Below are 19,825 nucleotides of genomic sequence, written 5' to 3'. Positions count from 1 at the left end.
GTAGTCTATGCATTTCTTGGGAACAGAGACCTCTTAATTATAGCACCTTTTTTCCTCCTCAGAAAGGATTTATAGCATCTCTTGATTCGTCCACCTAGGTCAATGAAGGACGTATTAGGCTTTCAACAAATATTTACTTAACAAACAAAGGAAATAACTTTATAATCTACCAAGTCATTACTAGACATACTGACTCACTAGAGAAGAGAGATCACAGAAAATCTAGGAGATAATTCTCCTGCTGAGTTTCACCATCTCTCCTATTTGTTTAGTTATCAAAGGAACAGAAATTGAAAACAGACACAAAAAAGCTACGCAACCCACAAACCTACTATTACGAAAGTGTGCATTCCACATTGATGAGCTGTTACTTAACTAGAACCAAGTGACTAGGTATAGAACAGCATAATCAACTTATTTATCCTTTTTTGATCAACTGATTTGTTATGGAATCCCAGGCAATTTCATCACACCTTTCTTTCAGCCTTGTATTCCTCTAGAACCATCAAGGAGAACACAGCACATTCCTCAAAGGCAGGTTTTTTTGTTTGTTTGTTTTTGTTTTTTAAGATTTTATTAATTTGACAGAGAGAGAAAGAGTACATGCAGGGAGAGCAGCAGGCAGAGGGAGAAGAAGAAGCAGGATTCCTGCTGAGAAGGGAGCCTGATGCAGGGTTGGATCCCAGGACCCTAGGATCATGACTTTAGCCGAAGGCAGACGCTTAACCAACTGAGCCACCCAAGTGCCCCCCTCAAAGGCAGTTTTGAGGACTAACCAATAAAACTGTCCAAAGCTGAATGTCAGAAGGACCCAGGTTCTGCAAAAAGATACGTAATGATTAGCCGAATCCTGGTGATGTTACTGTCACTCTCTGGTTCTCAATTTTCATTATATGAAAACTGATCAGTAATTCCCAAGCTTTTTTTCCCCCTTTCCATCATACCTGGGGAATCTGGCACACTCCATCAGCTAAATTTCTCAGCCTGATTCCTCAGTAGAGGTGGGCTTCAAGTTATTTCAGAACCACAGTGCATATACAAGGTAGGTGTGTACAGGCACAGTGATAAAGTTCCCTCAGGTGATTCTACGTCTTTGAGTTGAGAACAGGAAACTCCCTCCTGGCCATTTCGGCAAGAAAATAATCTATTATTTGATAATTATATGAATGAGCAGTAAGAATGGCATAGAAAGGATGGTAATGTAAAGCTCAGTTTAGGGGCGCCTGGGTGGCTCAGTGGGTTAAGCCGCTGCCTTCGGCTCGGGTCATGGTCTCAGGGTCCTGGGATCGAGTCCCGCATCGGGCTCTCTGCTCAGCAGGGAGCCTGCTTCCTCCTCTCTCTCTCTCTGCCTACTTGTGATCTGTCTCTGTCAAATAAATAGATAAAATCTTTAAAAAAAAAAAAAAGCTCAGCTTAACTGCAGAATAAAGTAGCTAGGTGAGAAAAGTAATTACCATTAATGGCAGACACACTGAGCAAACAGAAACAGAGATCAGCTGATGAAGATCTAGGTTGTGTCTCTTACCATCTTATCTGGGTGACCTTGGACAAGGTACTGAACTGCTTACGGTCTAAATGTTCTCATCTATAAAAACCAGATACAAATGCTTCCCTGCAGTGAGAATTAAGTATGATCAGCTGTGTAAAGCATTCACAGTACTTAGTCAGTACTTGGAGCATAGTCCGTACTTAGTACATGAGCACTGTCAACAATGATACGGCCAGTCTGTGCTAGATACACGTAAGTGAATAAGACACGTCCCTGTGTTTAAAGGCTAGCGTTCCACTTCTGGTTTAGAATCTCACATACTCAGCTCTGACATGAAATCTCTTGAACTTCTGTGAATGAAACGAAGATCAGATATTTTAGTGTGTTTTTTATGTACTCAATGACCCCAAAAAACTAGTTTGTATTTTAACATTTTAGTTAGAAATTCCAGAAGATCTTATGCATAGCCTTCATCAGAGATTTGTTTCAAGTTTGTGCTCAAACACACAAAGCCCAAGCAATCTACATCATGCTGTTCTAATATCCTCAGTATTACAATAATGTAGTGAGTGTTTTCTGAATGTTAACTGTATGTCAGGCACTGCTGAAAGTAATTTACATGTATTACTATTAACTTATTTAAACCTCAAAAACATTATCATAAATACTATGATAATCATCCCTATTTTGCAAATGAAGAAACTGATGCAAAGAGAGGTGAAATTTGCTCAAGGTCACTGTGGCAAAGTAGAAGTTCAATCCCAGGAAGTCAGATCCCAGACCCCAAGTTGGGGTCTCTCTGCCATGCTGAGTAATGGAAGGATTCCTAGATGGCCTGGCAGGGAAGCTGACTTCCAGGCTTACCTGGGTGTCCATCAATAAGCTACTTCCTAGCTGGAGCAAGGTGTCTCTGCCTAAAGTAAGGGATTCGGTTAAATCTGAGGTCCTCCAGCTTCAAGAATATCAGAATTATTATACTTGTTCAAATATTGATTCTCTCTCTCTCTTTCTCTCTCTCGCCTGTCTGTTACTTTCTAATTCATACTATCCAGCGATCTGAATGACAAGGCTTAATGTCTGAGGGAATCTCCATTTTTCTCTCCTTTAAAAAAAAAAAAAATTTGGATGCTTATTTTTTTTTTAGCTGCTGTTTTCTTTTGTTTTTCCTGGCATGTGATATGTTGGCAACACAAAGCATTGTGTATACATCTATGTGTTTGTAAATGTTTATGTTTATAGTTGCTGTTTAGGAGAAATAATAATTTATAAAATAAACACAAATGGCAAGAAAATAAAATTAGGCAGACCAGATTTCACCAACAATAGGAACTCCATGATTATATTTGTCACAGTATTTACTGTGTTATTTCCATCTGTATCACCACTGTAGCATTTACTATTCCCCTTCTCCTGCTTAATTTTCCCTATAGGATATACCACCAGCTGACATGCCATAGATTTGACTTATTTATGTGTTCTCTTTCCTTATTAGAATGGAAGCCCCATACCACAAGCTAACTGAATCAGTCATGTTGTGCCAACACCACCAGTAGTGCCCGCACACAAGGTACTCAGTAAGCATTGATGAATGGAATTCAATTGCTTCCCAATAAGTACCACCTCTAGGAATCAATGGCACATCACTACTGAACTTTTGTTTCCTCACCTCACTCAATAATGATATCCTCCTCAAACCAAGACAGAACCCCCAAAATGAGTCTCAAGTTATCCCTTTCTCTTTCCCCTAAATTATCACAACATGAAGGTCTTGGTTCAAACTCCTATCATTCATTCCTCATAGACTAATGCAAATGACACCTAGACTGAACTCTAGTCACTGAATCCTCCCCTGTTCAACACCCATCCCCCTGGTAGTATTTAGAGTGATCTTTAATCGATGCCTATCAGGTCATGTCATCCCTGTGTTCAAATCCTTCAGAGATTCTCAAGGCTTTCAGGAGAGACTGCACACTCTCTAGTAGCAAAGAAAAAGCCATTTTGATGTGACCACTGGTCATTCTTTGGTCTCATTTCCCCTCCAATTTCTTATTCTCTTGTCATATTGTATTTTTTTTTTTTTTGCAATTTTTGTACCCATTGGATTGTTTGTCTGAAATGTCCTTAAATTCATGCTTTGCTTGGAAAATTCCACTCACATTCAGTCCCTGTGAGAACATAACATCACCTGTTGGAAAACTGTTCTCACTTTTCAAATCACAGTAAGACATTCTAACCTCTTTCCTTTTGTAGCACTTTACACCGAATTCCAGTAACACACTTACCATACTGTCACTGAGTTATTTGTAAACACATCTGTCTCTATTTTGTAGACTAATGTTGAATGGAAATGCCTAGCACAGTGCCTGGCTTGTAGCAGGACTTCAATAACTATGAAGGAATGAAGGAATAAACAAATATCATAAATTTCTGATCCAGAAATCTTCCTCCTCTTCACTTAAAGCAGGTATATAAATGAACTCAGATCCCAAACCCGTAGCAACAACAAAAAGTTTAGAATTTTTCTAGTCTTACCTAAACACGTCTCGTGGCCTGTCTAGGGAATCTCTTGACTTCACAAAAATAATGGCAATGCTAAAGGTATTGCTTCCATACATATCTTCTTATGTGATCTCCAAATGAAAATGCACCTTGAGCTTAATGTATCCATGAGAATGTTGCTAGGACAGTCAAATTCTCGATGGCAGCCGGACGCACACACCTGAGCTGTTATTTCCCTGATCTGCCAGAGAGGAACTGGAAGCAACAGTATCTCCACACCACCTGTGACCAGAGATGTAGAGCATGGGAGATTCCAGGAGAGCAGGATGTGGGGTAGATTGTTCCCAAGGTTGTTTCAGAAGCACAGAAAGTTTTCTTTAGAATCAGGGTGTCACAACAGCTGCCTGAAGACACCACACATCCAAAATTAGGAGTGGGAACTAAGTCGAAGAATCAGTTAATCAGTGTCTGGCTTCCTGAACCACCTTAATGAAATAAAATGCCAAAATTCACAGATACACTGACACTCCTGCTGATGGCCTAAAATAGCATCAACTTCCGACTGAGCGAGCCAATTGCTAGCTATTGCACTGAACTCTTTTGACTGATGATATATCAATAGGGTGACCTTATTTTCAAGATGAGCTCCCTTTTCCCTGCTCTTTCTCATTTCCACTTTGGCAGTGAGACTGGACTTAGCCTTTTTCTAAGGCTCACTGGACTAGAAGATGCCAGTGCAGATGGATTGATAAAAATTATGTCATTAATCCTACATGTGAATGAAGGCAGCACAAGATTGGGATGAAGAGTTGGGAGAAGGAGGTTTGTGGATGTAGAGATCACTAAAATCACAGGAATCAGGTTTCAGGTTCAAGAGAGAACAGAGGAATAGAGCTGTAGATCTAAGTGCTGCTACCGTAAACAGCATTACATTTGGTACTCGTCTTACATCATCTGGACTAAGTGGCACAGCTGGGCACTATTACTCTTATGGGAGAGCCAAAACAGTATCCCTGCAGACATCTGGTGTGGTGCAAACAGAGTGGTGGTGCACCTGGATTTCCACCCCCTGCCTCATCAGTAGTGAGATCTTTTAATCAGAGGAAATCGTATCATACCAAAAAAAAAATCCTCCAAGAGAAGCAGGAGGAGTAATAAAATGGAATGTGTCAATAAATCCACATGATGAGTACGGATTCTGTGGGCCCAATCTTCTACCAGAACTTTTGCAAACTGTAGTCACAGGCAATTTATCTGGGGGTTCAGAACTGGGCTCTAGGTTCAAACTGCAACTCCCCAAATCACCAGACTCTGGGATAATTATTTAACTTCTCTTTGTTTCAATTTCCTCATGGTTAAAGAACAGTACCTACATTGTAGGGTTATAGTCAACAAGTATGAGTAATGCACACAAAACTTTCAGTATATAGTAAGTGATCAGCATGTGCTTATCTTATTTTCAATGGAGCATTAGTAGGAATATTTGGGATCAAGGTTAGAGAATCTTCATTGCAAGTCAAAGTTTTGCCAGAGTGGCAGAGAGAGATCTAAGGATTCATAAGTTCTACCTCCTTATTTTGCTTCTTGGGCAGAGCAAGATAAGGAAGATATGGCCTCTCCTCTTTGTGATCTTATGGTAAAGTAGGTGACACAGACTCATATAAATATATATATATATATATATGATGTATGTATATATGTATGTATATATGAATGATATGTATATTACATAGCATACATGACATGTGTGTGTATACACACACATGAGAAATCAAGGCTACAAAAGTTATGAATAAAACATAATGTTAATGAGAATTAGAAAAAAATCAATTCTCACTTAGGAACTGAAGACCACATCCTAGGATAGTCTATAGTGACTCTCTACAAAACCCATTAAAAAATTGTAAAAAGCTACATTTGCAAGAAAAGTAACTTATATACTTGGATCCTGGACTCCAGTAGGACAAAACCTTAATTTTTTCTTTAAATAATCATATCAACAATTCAAGTAAGTTAAATTCAAGGAAGCAGCAATTCCACCGCGGCCAAATTTCTGTTGCTTTGCTTCTCCCTGGTCCCCACTGCCTAACAAAAGGACAGAGGGACAGAAAGTGGTCCATGCTTGTCTAGTCTCTGATTGGCCCCTAACTGTTCAAGAGAGATCACTAGATTTCTGAATGGTTTGGGCAAAAACTGCTGACAGGTCCTAAACTCTCTTGATTAAAATATTTTAACCAAGGCAGGAAAAGAAAGGCAATTTCAAGCAGACTATAGACAAAGAAAAATTAACCTGGTTTTCTACTACCTGCAATCCTCAGCCTGGTAGTAAGGCACTCTTTGTTCTGCAAAAAACACACTCTGTATAGATTATGCTGACACTGACAGTAAACCTGTGTGGTGGTTAGTTTTCTTTAATTTCTTTTCTTCACATCTCAGATGAGAAAGTGGGTTATGATTCATCTTGCACAATCTGAGTCAAAATTCATTTTTGTCTCTTTTCAATTAGTTCCTCTGCATTCCACATTAAAAAGCAAGAGTAGTTTGCTCAGCAAATGAGGACACTGTGGTAGGTCTTTGTGTGTTGCTTTCTCACACACAAATGAAAAACATTTTCTGTATCTTTTAATGATATTCCATTAACAAGAGAGCACCATCAGAAAACACAGCATGCTAATTCAAAGAGAGACAAATACTAACATTGAAAATTCAGAGAGCTTGATTATTACACACTAATCATAAATGGCATAAATCAAGCCAGATACTGCACTGGGAAACAATGTTAACAGCTCTTAAATTTTTGATCTGTCATAGTTTAGAATGCATTTTTACTTGATCCTTATAATACATATATAAAATAGGAATAATGATCGTCTTTAATTGGTTAAATAAGTGAAACTCAGAAAGGTTAAGAGTTTAAATAAAATTGAGCAATTACATTTAACCTCTTAACCTTTCCGAGAGAAAGCCTAAATAAAGGACTTGGTTCCATCTCTTAACCTGTCCTTGGATAAGCTGGTTTCTTTGACAAGATGATAACTCTAAGCTTAAAACTGCCAAAATAAGGTTTTAAATAATGTGTACCAATATGTTCTAAAGCACAATGGACATGTCAAATGTCATACAGAGAAGATACAGAACTTACACTCAGATTTCCTGACTCAAAGTCCAGAGCTTGTTTCCTGGTGCCATGTAACAGAAGATGAACTCTTCATTTTTGTAAGAGTGCTGTATTATCTACACTGAAGACCACTATAACATTGATGGTTACCAATATTAATTTCACTTACATATGCCAACTAACATTAGTGAACATTACAGACTCAGGAAAATCCTTAAATAGCAATGCTAGAGTACCCACCTCAGAAAAGAGTATTTCTTATGTTCTATAATCCTGTTTTATTTTTATTAACTTTCACTTAAAGCTACTGTAAATGCAGTGAACCTTCTCATCAACTTTAAGAAATGAGGAACAGTACTGAGCAGAGTATAAAATGGTCTGGAAAATATAATTCTTGAGCACATTTTCCAATTCTTCTGTGAAATGCTGAATTGAGCAATGTTGTAATTTTATAAAGGACAGCTGTTTTTCTATCCACCTATGTTTTAATGATGTCTTGGAGGACAATACATGAGAAGTATTAGAGGCAAAAAACAAAAAACAAACAAACAAAAACCATAAGGGGTTGAAGGAATCCCTATAAATCATGTAGTCTGATCTCCTAATATAAAAGATGAGTCCCCTGGAAACTGGGCTGGACTAGGATGTCACAGCAAGTCAACAGGATAATGTTAGGCCCAGATTCTGGCCTCTGAATGCTGGATTCTTGGCTCCTTACACAACTAAACTGCTTCTCGTGATAACATAATGACTCTGGGTGCAAAAATATTGTTTATTTTGTAAAAGTCAACTCAGTGGGTGACCTTGAGGCAATTATGTCACCATGGTGTTCTATCAATTTGTCTTCTTGTTGAATTACATCCACATTTCTCAGTACTTTGAACATTACAGGGTTCATGGATGAACATTTTAAAATTAAAATATGATATTTAACTTAATGTATTTTAAGGAGAAAAACAGCACATATTTCAACCCATAAGATCAAATTATGGATACTATTGATATGGATGAAGACAAAGTAGGCTAAAAAGTTAATTTGAGTAAAATATTAGGTAAATAATAGTACAGATAGTTCATGTATACAGTAAAAATTATAACGGTGTCTCCCATTATCACAGAATGGGAGCCCCGAAGCTATACGATTTCTATGTGTTTCTCTAATTTTGCCATGATCCTAAGGCTAAATTGGAGAGAAAGGGAGGCAGTGGAGGTTAATAGCCATTTTCTAGTACCTCCAGCCTACTGCATCCTCTTAGCCTCCTTCAACAAGTCACTCCTGCACAGTGTTTCTGTTTTCTCACCGAAATTTAACACATGCTGCTCATTTATAGGTAGCAGTGGAGTTGAGTCTAGGATTCAGACAGATTGAAGGTTTGATGGTTAGAGAGCCAGCTGAGGTCTGAGCTCAGAGCTGTGCAATCCTGTAACAAATTGGGGAGAATTTAATATAACATGACTGACATTGGAGTCAGTTAGGAAGAGAATTGGAGTAAGATCATTAATTTGGACCTACTTCTGGGTCTTCCCAGTTTACTGGCCTTGGATATTTTGTTTGTTTTTCTTTAAAAGGATTCAACTGTCTTTGCTGAGAATTCAAGCCATTCAAGTTGCCAACTAGGCTACTCCCTCACAATAGGTCTCTCTTCATGTGAACTCCTGTGATATTTAATCTGTCCCAGGTCAACTGGTAATAGTGGGAAAAGCCCCTGAACCTGGATGAAGAACAATGTATTTTCTACTGCCAGTCATAAAATTGGTTCACCATTAAAGCCCTTGGTGCTATAGGATTTAACAATGCTTTCTTGGCCATTATGTTACATTGTATTATTTCCCATAGTGTACACTACAATGATTGGAGTATAGTAGGCACTCAATAAATATTTGTAGATGACTGAATACATTCAATTAAAAGTACAATAGATGCCTACACCAAATAGAACTCCACAGATGTTCAAACAATGGCTTTGCTGACAGTCAATTAATTAGCCCTTCTGACATATCTAATGTCACTTCAAAGTCTGGAAGGAGATCATTATCTGTGTGTTTTAGAGAAAGTTGTGGGGAAAGAGCAGGTGAGGGGGAAGAAGGATGGTTTGGGCAGTAAAGCGAGCAGAGTTCAGAGCTATCTGTATTTGCGTGTTTAAGATCAGAACATGCATAATTAGCACCTGTAGGCTCAGGGCTCAACTCTAGCCACACAGTTCAGCACACAACCATAAACAACCTATGAATTGGAACTTTTTTTGGGTCACACAATGTGTCCTCCCGCCAGCTCATTCTCTCCCAGAATGCCAACTCTGCTGTCAGTTATTAGACCAAAAAAAAAAAAAAAAAAAAAAAAGTTTCATTATGAAGTGGGAATCTCTTTTCTAGATTTCATTCTCTGATGAAGGGAATGATGATCTCAATGTAACTGAATGAGTGGGTGTCTGCTGTTGATATAAAGACCATATGAAACAGCCATCTGGGTGGTGGTTCACAGCCTGGAAGGGTCTAGTTGAAGTGAACGACCTTTCACAGCTGGTTGCTATGGAAAACACACATAAACATGGGGTAAGGATGGTTTCTATCAATGAAATGCCCTGCTCATCTGACCCAATTAGATTAGAATAGCAGAAAATTGAGGAGTTAAGAGATTGGCCTGGGACCCAAAGATGATGAACTCCACAGTGGGAAATCAGGTAAATGTGATCTAGAACTTAGAACATCTCAGTCATGTAACCCATCAACTGACCAGTTTCAGTCCTTAATTCTCATAAAAAATACATACAAAAGAGGTCAAGTTCAAGGGTGTCAATTTAATTTTCACTAAAGTTCAAGGAATGTAGCAACCATATCTCACTCTACATATTTAAGTGATTTAAAAAACAAACCAAAAAAAGGAGCAAAAAGTCTGAATTATAATCCATGGCACTATAACTAACTAGTTTGCAACTTAGAAAACTCACTCATTTCCTCATCTCTAAAATTCAGGGGATTTTCCTTCGATATTCTCTGATTCTCTCCAGCTCTAACCTTTTATGATCCCATAAGGTGCTAAATAAATGTCTGTTAAATGAATGAAGTATTTTCCCTCCGTAGTTTACTTTACACCATGTCCTGCCACAGGGAATACCCAATGTCTACTCACAATTTTCATTTATATGTTTACTAGTTAATTAAACAAATATTATGCATCTTCTATCAGTCAGATAGAAGGTGTTCTAGAGGTGAAGATAGGGTCACAGCAGTGAATGAAAACAAAACTATTACTTCAGTCAGACTTTCATTCTAGTGGGGAAAATAGACATGGGATACTACAAATAAGAAATGTGATGAAGTGCGTTGGGGGAAACTGGAGGGGGAGACAAACCATGAGAGACTGTGGACTCTGAGGAACTAACTGAGGGTTTTGGAAGGAAGAGGGGTGGGAAGTTGAGGGAGCCAGGTGGTTGGTACTGTGGAGGGCAGGTATTGCATGGAGCACTGGGTGTGGTGCATAAACAATGAATTCTGGAACACTGAGAAGAAATTAAGGAAATATATATAAATTTAAAAAATTGATGAAAATGAGAAATTAAAGATATTGGGAATCTCTTCATTAACTTTGTATTTAAAAATCAAGGAGCTCAGGACAGTATATGCACATAGGTCCTAGTAAGTCATTGATTTTATTTTATCATTTTTAAGGGTAATGCATATTTCACTCAAGTTTGAATAAAGTATATCCAGGAGTGGGTTCACAAAAATGTCTGGGAAACCCACTTCCTCACCTTTGTGAATAGGCCTGCCATCCCTCTTCCCACCAGCAGAGACTAGTTTCTATTCTTTATTCAGAAAGGAACTTTTGGCCCTAGAGTTTAAAACACTTCCAGCTGTATGACCTTGAGTGAGTCATTTGGACTTCAGTTTTCTGGAAAATGAAACATTGTTGTAGATAGTTTCTACGATTAAATTCTTTATGACACTATAAGTCTAGGTTCCCAAATCAATGCTTAAAAATACACTATATAGCCAAATTAATTAAAAATTAACGTGTGCTAAGATGGAACACATAAATGCTTAGGATTATTTATTTAGTGTTGTAAACATATATTGCCCCAAGCAAACACCTTACCAGAAATCACCACCACAAAAGGAAATATATCAACTATATCTCATTAACTAGAAAACATTCTATTCCCACGACCCACAGATACCTTAAAGAAAGAGCTGGAAAGAAACAAAACCGAGAAATCCATTTTTTCCCAGATCAATATAACCTTTTCTCTAAGCTACTCATTTTCTAATTTTTCTTCCATTGTGGTTTTTGGGGTTTTTAATTAATTAGGTCATTTTTTTTATTTTTCCTGGGGAAATAAGATGCTTAAGGCCTCAGGTTCCATCCGTACTCAAGGCAACTATCCACCTGGAGTCACTTCCCAGTTTGTAATTGACAGGAGCACTTCGAAATTATTTTCTTGACACAAAATAATAACAACAAAGAAAAACAAATTACCTAGCACCTCTCAGTTGAGACCCCCTCAGCGCTTTTCAAACCAGACACTGTTCCTTGTACTGATGGAAAAGGTAAAGCACAGAGCACGTTCACGGACCGGCCTCCCAGTTCATGACTATCTAGCAACCCCGCAGGAGAGTGTGCTGGGGGAGAAAGGGAGCAAGATCTGGGGTAGGAGGTCTGGGCCTCAGTGCAATGCTGCTGCTTCGGGGAGCTGTGCTTCTGGGATCTCTGATTTGTAGGGATGGGTGGTGGCCCTGGAGAATGGGAGTCCCTTCATTCCTCAGATCCTGTGTGTCTTCACGTGCCAAATGGCGAAAAAATACTGTATTTTGGAGGGCTGCTGTCTAGCTCATATGATATTACAAGTATGAAAGTACTTTACAAAACCTTATCTAGATGTCAGTTGTAATCACCTCATAGAAATGACAATCTGGGGGCAGAATAAGAAATTGGATGCAGGAGGTTGATTCCTGGGCCAGTTTAGATGCCCACGTCACTGAATGTCGGAGTAGGACAGTACTTTCCAAATCCAATCTCATCATCCAGGGGACTCCTGAACACCTATCATCACTTCCTCCATGGGGGGCTATAGGGCTTGGACCTAGACCCTTCCAAGAACTTGTCTCTGTCTGCTCAAAACATTAATTCATCATACTGAAGGCAAATTCGCTGGCTTCCCCACACTTGCCTTGCTTTTGTTGCTAACTTTGGAGGCGTGAATATCAAGTTTAATTCTTTTGCACATAGCAGTCTTCCAGCAGCACCAGGGCTCCAGGTTTCTTTCCTCCACACCTTCAACTGTACCTCAAAGAGTGGTCTGCAGCTCCCTAAGCGTCATTGTCCAAGTCCCCCACGCATGCTCACTTATCAACCGGTCTTACATAGTATCGATAAACGGACTACCAATCCTCTCTGACAGGGGCACTCTGTTTCTACTCAGGGACATTCACTAGACCTCCATGTTGCTCTCAACTGAGAAGATACATAGCACCAAGCATGGTGAGTTAGCTTGATTAATGAAGGAATGACAGCACATGCCAACCCGTGCCTTTCTTCTCTTGAGGCATAATTACCACATGCCAGGCCCCCACTGCCTCCTATGTTCCACTTCTGTCCTACTATCCTAGTTCCCCCAGAACAAACTTCTGGATTTATGAAAATTTACCACTATACCTCAATAACAATAGTCAGAGAGAAACAACAACAACAAAAATTCTTAGACAAATGCCAAGTTCTGTGAAGAGAATTTACCTAGTGCTGCTCTAAAGGCATTGGGATTCTTCAAATAGCTCCCTAAACAATTTTGAGACTCACACACTTCAGTTTTTTTAAAAGAAGGAATAAGACAACACTATGTAAGCAATGCCAAGATAATTACAGCCTTGTGTTTAAAAATAAGCTGGTAGATATTTTCATTCTATCCTCAGATATATTACAGTTCTCATTTCCACAGATACTATATTCCAATGGTCTTATTTTAGGTATTAGGGTCTGCACAGCCAGAACACCATTATTTTCGGGGAGAACTATGGATAGAGGGATAGACATGGAACTTCTCTTACATAAACATATTTTGTCTTTCAAAATGAAAGAAAGCACAATACTTAGAGGCTCGGGTGTGTCAACCAATAGGGAAAGTTCTTGGATTAATTCAAAAGATGTGGCAAAAATATCTAGAGACATACTTGACCTTCTATTACATTTCCCCCCTTATAACTGTCGGAAAAATATAAGCTCCAATCAGGACAACTAGCCCTGTAAGCTCCCGAATATTCTGGCAATGGTACCTTTCTCCCCATTCATCTTAATAGCTAATTTTAAAATTCTCCCTCTCATTTTAAGTTCTGAAGTTTCCCCTAACCTAAAATAATTCATAGTTCATCACCTCTTGTTCTTTCTATACATCTATCCTTGGAACTGAGAATCTCCTTGAGTATAAACACACTTTCCTAGGTGCCCAGGGAAACAGAGTGCTTAGATTTGGGCCAAAGGCCCACTGCCTGATTACTGAAACACATGAGAATATTCTACCTTCAATTTTCTTGTATGTTTCCTTTCTTCTCCCTATAGGGTAGTGTTTTGAGGCCCATTCAAGGACCCTATTACCCATGGAGAAAATACTTAAGAATCTTCTATAGCCCAATCACATAAGCCAAAACAGATGGAAAATGTTCAGAGCACGAGAGAATTTTGACTTTCCTTTAAAGATACGGACTTATCCATCTGCTGCATTATGGGTTCATTCCTTGTGGTATTTATCTAATACTGCAATGCAACAATCCCTGATTTTGATGAAGATGGAAGAGTATAGAACACTAAAACTAACACCATTTTAGAAGAAGCCATTAAAAAAATAACCAGCTGAGACTCAGTTGAAGGTTCCTGCTTGTAATATTTATCAGGAACTGAGTTAAGAAAATGAGATGTGCTGTAATTAGAGCAATTTGCCTTCTGCAAGGTCAACAGAAGGGCTGGTCGCTAACACCATTGACAGGAAGGTATTGGGTGTGCTGTATTAAAGTATGTATCTAAGCCATGGCAAAAAGGTCACGCTCAAAACAAAACAAAAAAACCCAAAAACCAAAAACCAAAAAACTCACACTCAGTGCCCCATCAGTTAATTTGGGTTCTATACACATTTAAAATATATTGCCAGAGACACTGACGTTCCAGCTACACAACTCATGGCCCTGGCACAGATGGTCTCTCACTTGAATGTCATGACATCGAGAAGGAAAGCATGACAAGAGGCAGGATAATCAGCTATTGACAGGTGCAGGAACAACATACGCCGTTCTATAATGGTAATGAATCAGCACGGACTTGAGATGAGAAGAATGAGTCCACATGCTGAAGCTTATTAACTATGTACCCTTGAACAAGTCATTCAGCCTCTCTGAATCTGTTTCCTCACCGAAAAATGAAGACATCATCACCAGACCTGTCATTCAAACTATGAATAGAGCTTTAGATCAGTATCAGCTCCTATCATCACCATCCTAATGACTATCATCTCATCAGCAGTAGTAAAGGTATGTGTCCAGTACGAAACAAGGAAACACACACAGGAGAGGGAAATGTCAATGATCCATTGTAATCATTAAAAGATTCTGGTTTGGAAGGCACAGGAATCTAATTCTCTCTACTTTTCCCACCCAAGAAAGAAGTCTTAAAAGAATTCATTTGTGAGGCTTCAATACATTTTTGAGGAAGAAAGTTGTCCTGGGTAGCTGTGTAATAATGGCATCTCTAGCTGTTTTAAAGATTGATTTATTTATCTGACAGACAGAGATCACAAGTAGGCAGATAGGCAGGCAGAGAGAGAGAGGAAGGGAAGCAGGTTCCCCGCTGAGCAGAGAGCCTGATGCAGGGCTTGATCTCAGGGCCCTGAGATGATGACCTGAGCCAAAGGCCGAGGCTTTAACCTACAGAGCCACCCAGGTGTGGCATCTCTAGCTGTTTTAATCTAAAGTGATTCAGCCCTCCCCACAATATCCATATCTGCATCAGTATCTTTATGTGTAGATCTACCGATCAATCTATCACCTATCAAGTAAGTTGCAGATATCATGACACATCTCCTTAAACTTCAGTACATTGCTCCTAAAAATAAGGATATCATTTTGTATAACCACAATGTATAATCACAATACCATACTCAAGAAATTAACACTGATGTATTATCAAATATATAGCTCATATTCAAATTTCTCTAACCTTGCCTCAAATAGTTAATAGGGTTTTTTTTTTTTTCAACCACAATCCAATCAGGACTCCTACCTTATTCTCCAATTTTATTTCCCAAAATCTGTTCCTTCCTACATTGGTGATTCACTTTAATGATTTTATTCTGTATCATGTTAAAATTTCCCTTGTCAGAAATGATATCACTTCCTTACCATCATTCCTCTATTCTCTATTCTCTATTCCTCTAGATCTTCCAAATCTCCATTAGCGTACTTTTTTTTTTTTAAAGATTTTATTTATTTACTTGACAGAGAGAGATCACAAGTAGGCAGAGAGTCAGGCAGAGAGAGAGGAGGAAGCAGGCGCCCTGCTGAGCAAAGAAACTGACCTGGGGCTCGATCCCAGGACCCTGGGATCATGACCTGAGCCAAAGGCAGAGGCTTTAACCCACTGAGCCACCCAGGTGCCCCTCTATTAGCGTACTTTTAAAGACTTAACTCAAAGGCTAACCATTCCATAAACATATTTCCATTTCTTCCTGGGAATGTCTATTTTCCTTTTTCTGAATTCTCGATGAACTTTGGCTGAAATTTGATTAAGTCACTTGTCACTTCCAGTCTTGTGTTAGGATTAAAGATCATCGCTCTGTATATATTCTCTATTGGGCTATAGGAATCTTCAAGGTAAGATCCATGTCTAGCCAAATGCCTCTAACACTTAGCAGAGAATTTTGTACATTATAGGCACTTAGATATTTTCCACCTAAAGTAAATTTTCCTTAAATAATCCTGGTCTCAATTCATACTTTGTTCATTCTATCTACTCCAAAGAGAATACTTTCTTCTATCTTCTGTGTATCCAAAGCTGATCTCCTCCATAAAAGGTTTCCTAATTATCCAGCTTAAACTTTTGGAGATGACAGATATGTTTACTACCTGGATTGTGGTGGAGCAATACAAATGTATATACATCTCTAAACCCACCAAGTTATGGACACTGATTATATGCTTATGTCTTTTGTATATCTCAATAAAGCTGGGGAAAAAAAATTTAGAAGAAAAAAAGTATAGAACGAAGTCTGGATTCTAATCAAGTCCTACAATTTATTAGCTGTTGATGCTGGGCACATTACCTAAACATTTCAGTGCTTCAATTTCCTAATATGGAAATAATAATAGCCTTTATAGGATTATACATTTTCTATAAAGATGAAATAGATTAATTCCTATAAAGTACGTAGAATACCAATGCCACATTGTAAGTACTCAATAAACATTAATCATTATTCCACAATCTCTCTCATGGTTCATAATCCTTATTTGGCAATTATTATTTACCAATTGGTGACATATGTTCTATTTTTGTGATGAACTTAGGTTTAAATCAGGTATTTTTAATGGGTTTCTAATAGGCATATCTAATTTTCTTAAATAAAGCATGGGATAACTTTGATTTTTGAGGATATTCTATATGCCAAGAGCTTGGCTAAGTGCTTTCTATAAATACTTCACCCAAGACTCAAAATAACAGTATGAACTAGTGGTTATTTTAATAGTATAGATAAAGCAAAAACAAAAGCAAAGATTGAGAGAGCGTAACCAAATTGTTCAAGTTGTATAAGCTAGTAACTATTAGAGGTAGGATAGTTCTTGAAGGCCAAGATAATATTTAATTTATATCTGTTTCCCAGAAGGTTTAATACATATTCATCAACACAATTACTCTCCATGTTCAATTTTCCTTATTGCTATGTATTTAGTTGCTATGATATTTGAGGCATATATACTTGTTACATTAGTTTGCAATTTATTTATTTATTTATTTACTTACTTACTTATTTTTTAAAGATTTTATTTATTTATTTGACAGAGAGATAGCACAGGTAAGCAGAGCAGCAGGCAGAGGGAGAGAAAAAAGCAGGCTCTCTGCTGAGCAGGGAGCCCGATGTGGGACTCGATCCCAGGACCCTGGAATCATGACTTGAGCCAAAGGCAGCTGCTTAACCAACTGAGCCACCCAGGAGCCCTGCTTTTTATTTTTAATATGCTTTAGTACTGTCACCATATTTTTTGCTTTTAACATGCTCTTTTAGAAAGTTTACCTAAGATTCCAATATAAAACTTTGCCCCACATCAGTAACAAGAGCATGGTACACTTTTAGTATATTTTAATAGGACTAGAGACCTTAAAAAAAAATATTCTCCATGCATTCCTCCTATCAATTTGTGTTTAGCTTTGAGCTTTGTTGTATTTGGTTGGAGTAATGCTGTTCCTACGGAAAATTACTAGTGTTGAAAGAAATTCTAGAAAACATTTGCTCCACACTTCTGATTTACTAAGGTGAGAAATGGGGCTCAAGCAGATGGGGAAAATTTCACTATTGCTTAGCCAATCAAAGGCACAGGAAGGGCCAGAACCAGAATTCTTTATTTCCACCATTGACTTACACCTATATACAAATCAGTGCCAAATTTTTCATATCTTATACCATTCCATTTATGGTGTGGCTTTGGACCAGTGTCTCAGTTCACCTGTTATTACACATTCCCAAATAGGGAGCAAGGGGAAGACATGAAAATAGTAAATGTGTGAAGAAGTGAAAACCTGTGTATGTTTCCACCTCTGTGCCTTTGCTTCTGCTCCCCCCACAAATGAAATCTCCTTTCCTTACATGTCTTTAAAGTGATACTACTCTAACTATGGTCCTTGGGTGGGGAATCTAAGAAATGTTTGTCACCCTCCATTGAGACAGAGTACAAAAAGAGAGGGAGTATTTAGGAAAGAATGTAACACTTTAATGGGGTAATTGATTCTTATTCAATCTCATAGTGGTAAAACGTGGCCTTCCATTTTGTATTCTCTTTATTTCACTTTCTTAGTAATTGATTTTAATTGTGCTCTCTACAAATACTGGCCTCCAACAGACTGAGGAGGAAATAGTTTCCATCATAGAAAATTTGGGAGGCACTAATATGAAAGGCCCAGGTTTAGGTACCACCAGTTTCTTTATAAGGCATCCCTGACGCTCCTGATGAAAAGAGCTTTTAAATTTTATAATATCTCACATAAGCCTCTCTTATGCCTCTTACAGCTTCCTACCAAGATTAGTAATTACTCGTGTGTTTTTCTTATCTTTTCTGAATAATTACAACCTCCCTGAAGACAGGTTATGTGTCCGTAGCACCTTGGAAATTGCATATAGTTCATCAATCCACATTATCCTGATGGACTGGATGGGATAACCGTTCATAATTATTCACAGATTTGGAGAAGGGAGAAGGTTGAAAAAAACAAAAACAAAAACACAACAGGAACATCTTTTCCTAAACTCGCAGAGGGAAATAATTGAGAGTGCAGAATTTAGACACTATCCACTTCCACATTTTGTATATAAATATTTAGACGAGTGAGGAACCTGAACACATACAGAAACCCTATTTCTGCCTAAGGAGAAGCTTAGAAGTTGTCAAAAATTCATTTTAAAATCAAATTTGTATCTCAAGAAACTGCACAGTAGTATCCTTGCACTTTCAGTATGAGCGAAACAGATACCCCATTTATGGCAGTCTCACAAAACCATTTCCAGAACACTCCGTCGTGTGCAGAAGCACACCAACTCCAATGCATCCATATTCAAATCCTTTACCCGTGGAACTGATAGTACTCCTAATTAGTAATTAAGAAAACCAGAAGACATTTACTTCAAGAGTCAGCTTTAAACTCCACTCACCAAAGTATTCATCTGCAGGTGGATTTTCCATGTCATACAGCATCTTCTTGGTCAGGTGTTCGAGTTCATCTTCAGGACGGAATGAGGGGGGAACAGCTGGAGGCCCCATGGAACCTGTTTGTCCACCCTAAAAGGCAGAGGACACATAGTTCTTTACATACAATCAAGATGATCATATAGTATTTGCATTGTAGACAAAAAAGTACTGGACATGGCTATTAAGAGATTCGCGTTTAACAATCAGTTTCATCAGTTCTTTAGTGTCTGACCTGGGACACACCATTTTATAGGATCCACTTGTCTTATCCAGATGAGTTATCCACTGGGCTTTGGAAATCCATATTTAAAACAGTAGGGCTTCATTTCATTCAACAGTTGCTAAGTAGTCACTGCGTACCAGTTGTATATTTATAAAAACAATATACACAGAGGCCCCCCTCCCACTTATGGAGTTTATGGTCAAGGGAGAGATTCATGTTCATCAATAATTAAAGATAAAGCAACTACAGAACATGCACAACTAGGGTACATAAAGGGACCTCTCCTGTAGACTGAAAGGAAGAATTCCAGAGGAGAGGCCAGTACAGAGTAGGACATACTCAACTAATGGGCAAGAAACTTACAGGTAGAAGTTTTTCACATTCAGGTGAGAAAAAGGCCAGATGGCATAAGGAGCTCCTCACAGCTGTATATTTCTGTACCACATATAAAGCTTGAGAGAGGAGATGAGATGGGTCTAATGGGGAACAGGGGTGCAGAAAGTGAATGACCCTGTGTTCCATTTAACGAGGTTGGGAAGTTTCTTCCCTTAGTACTACAAAC

The 19,825-nt window shown here is 38.4% G+C and overlaps 1 protein-coding gene across 14 annotated transcripts in view; it reads right to left on the bottom strand.

Annotated features, from left to right (window-relative positions):
• LOC101676863 (LIM domain containing preferred translocation partner in lipoma) overlaps positions 1-19,825 on the bottom strand; it is a 655,863-nt gene that overhangs the window by 150,264 nt on the left and 485,774 nt on the right. For all 14 annotated transcript variants that reach the window (XM_045088088.1, XM_045088086.1, XM_045088092.1 and 11 more), the window contains one exon: positions 19,004-19,130. In XM_045088088.1, the coding sequence (XP_044944023.1) occupies positions 19,004-19,130 (127 nt within the window). The remainder of the gene's footprint in view (positions 1-19,003; positions 19,131-19,825) is intronic.

Source organism: Mustela putorius, unplaced genomic scaffold (assembly GCF_011764305.1).
Source record: "Mustela putorius furo isolate JIRA1106 unplaced genomic scaffold, ASM1176430v1.1 tig00003834_pilon_pilon_pilon, whole genome shotgun sequence".
Lineage (NCBI taxonomy): Eukaryota > Metazoa > Chordata > Mammalia > Carnivora > Mustelidae > Mustela > Mustela putorius.
This window is presented reverse-complemented; position numbering and strand designations above follow the sequence as displayed.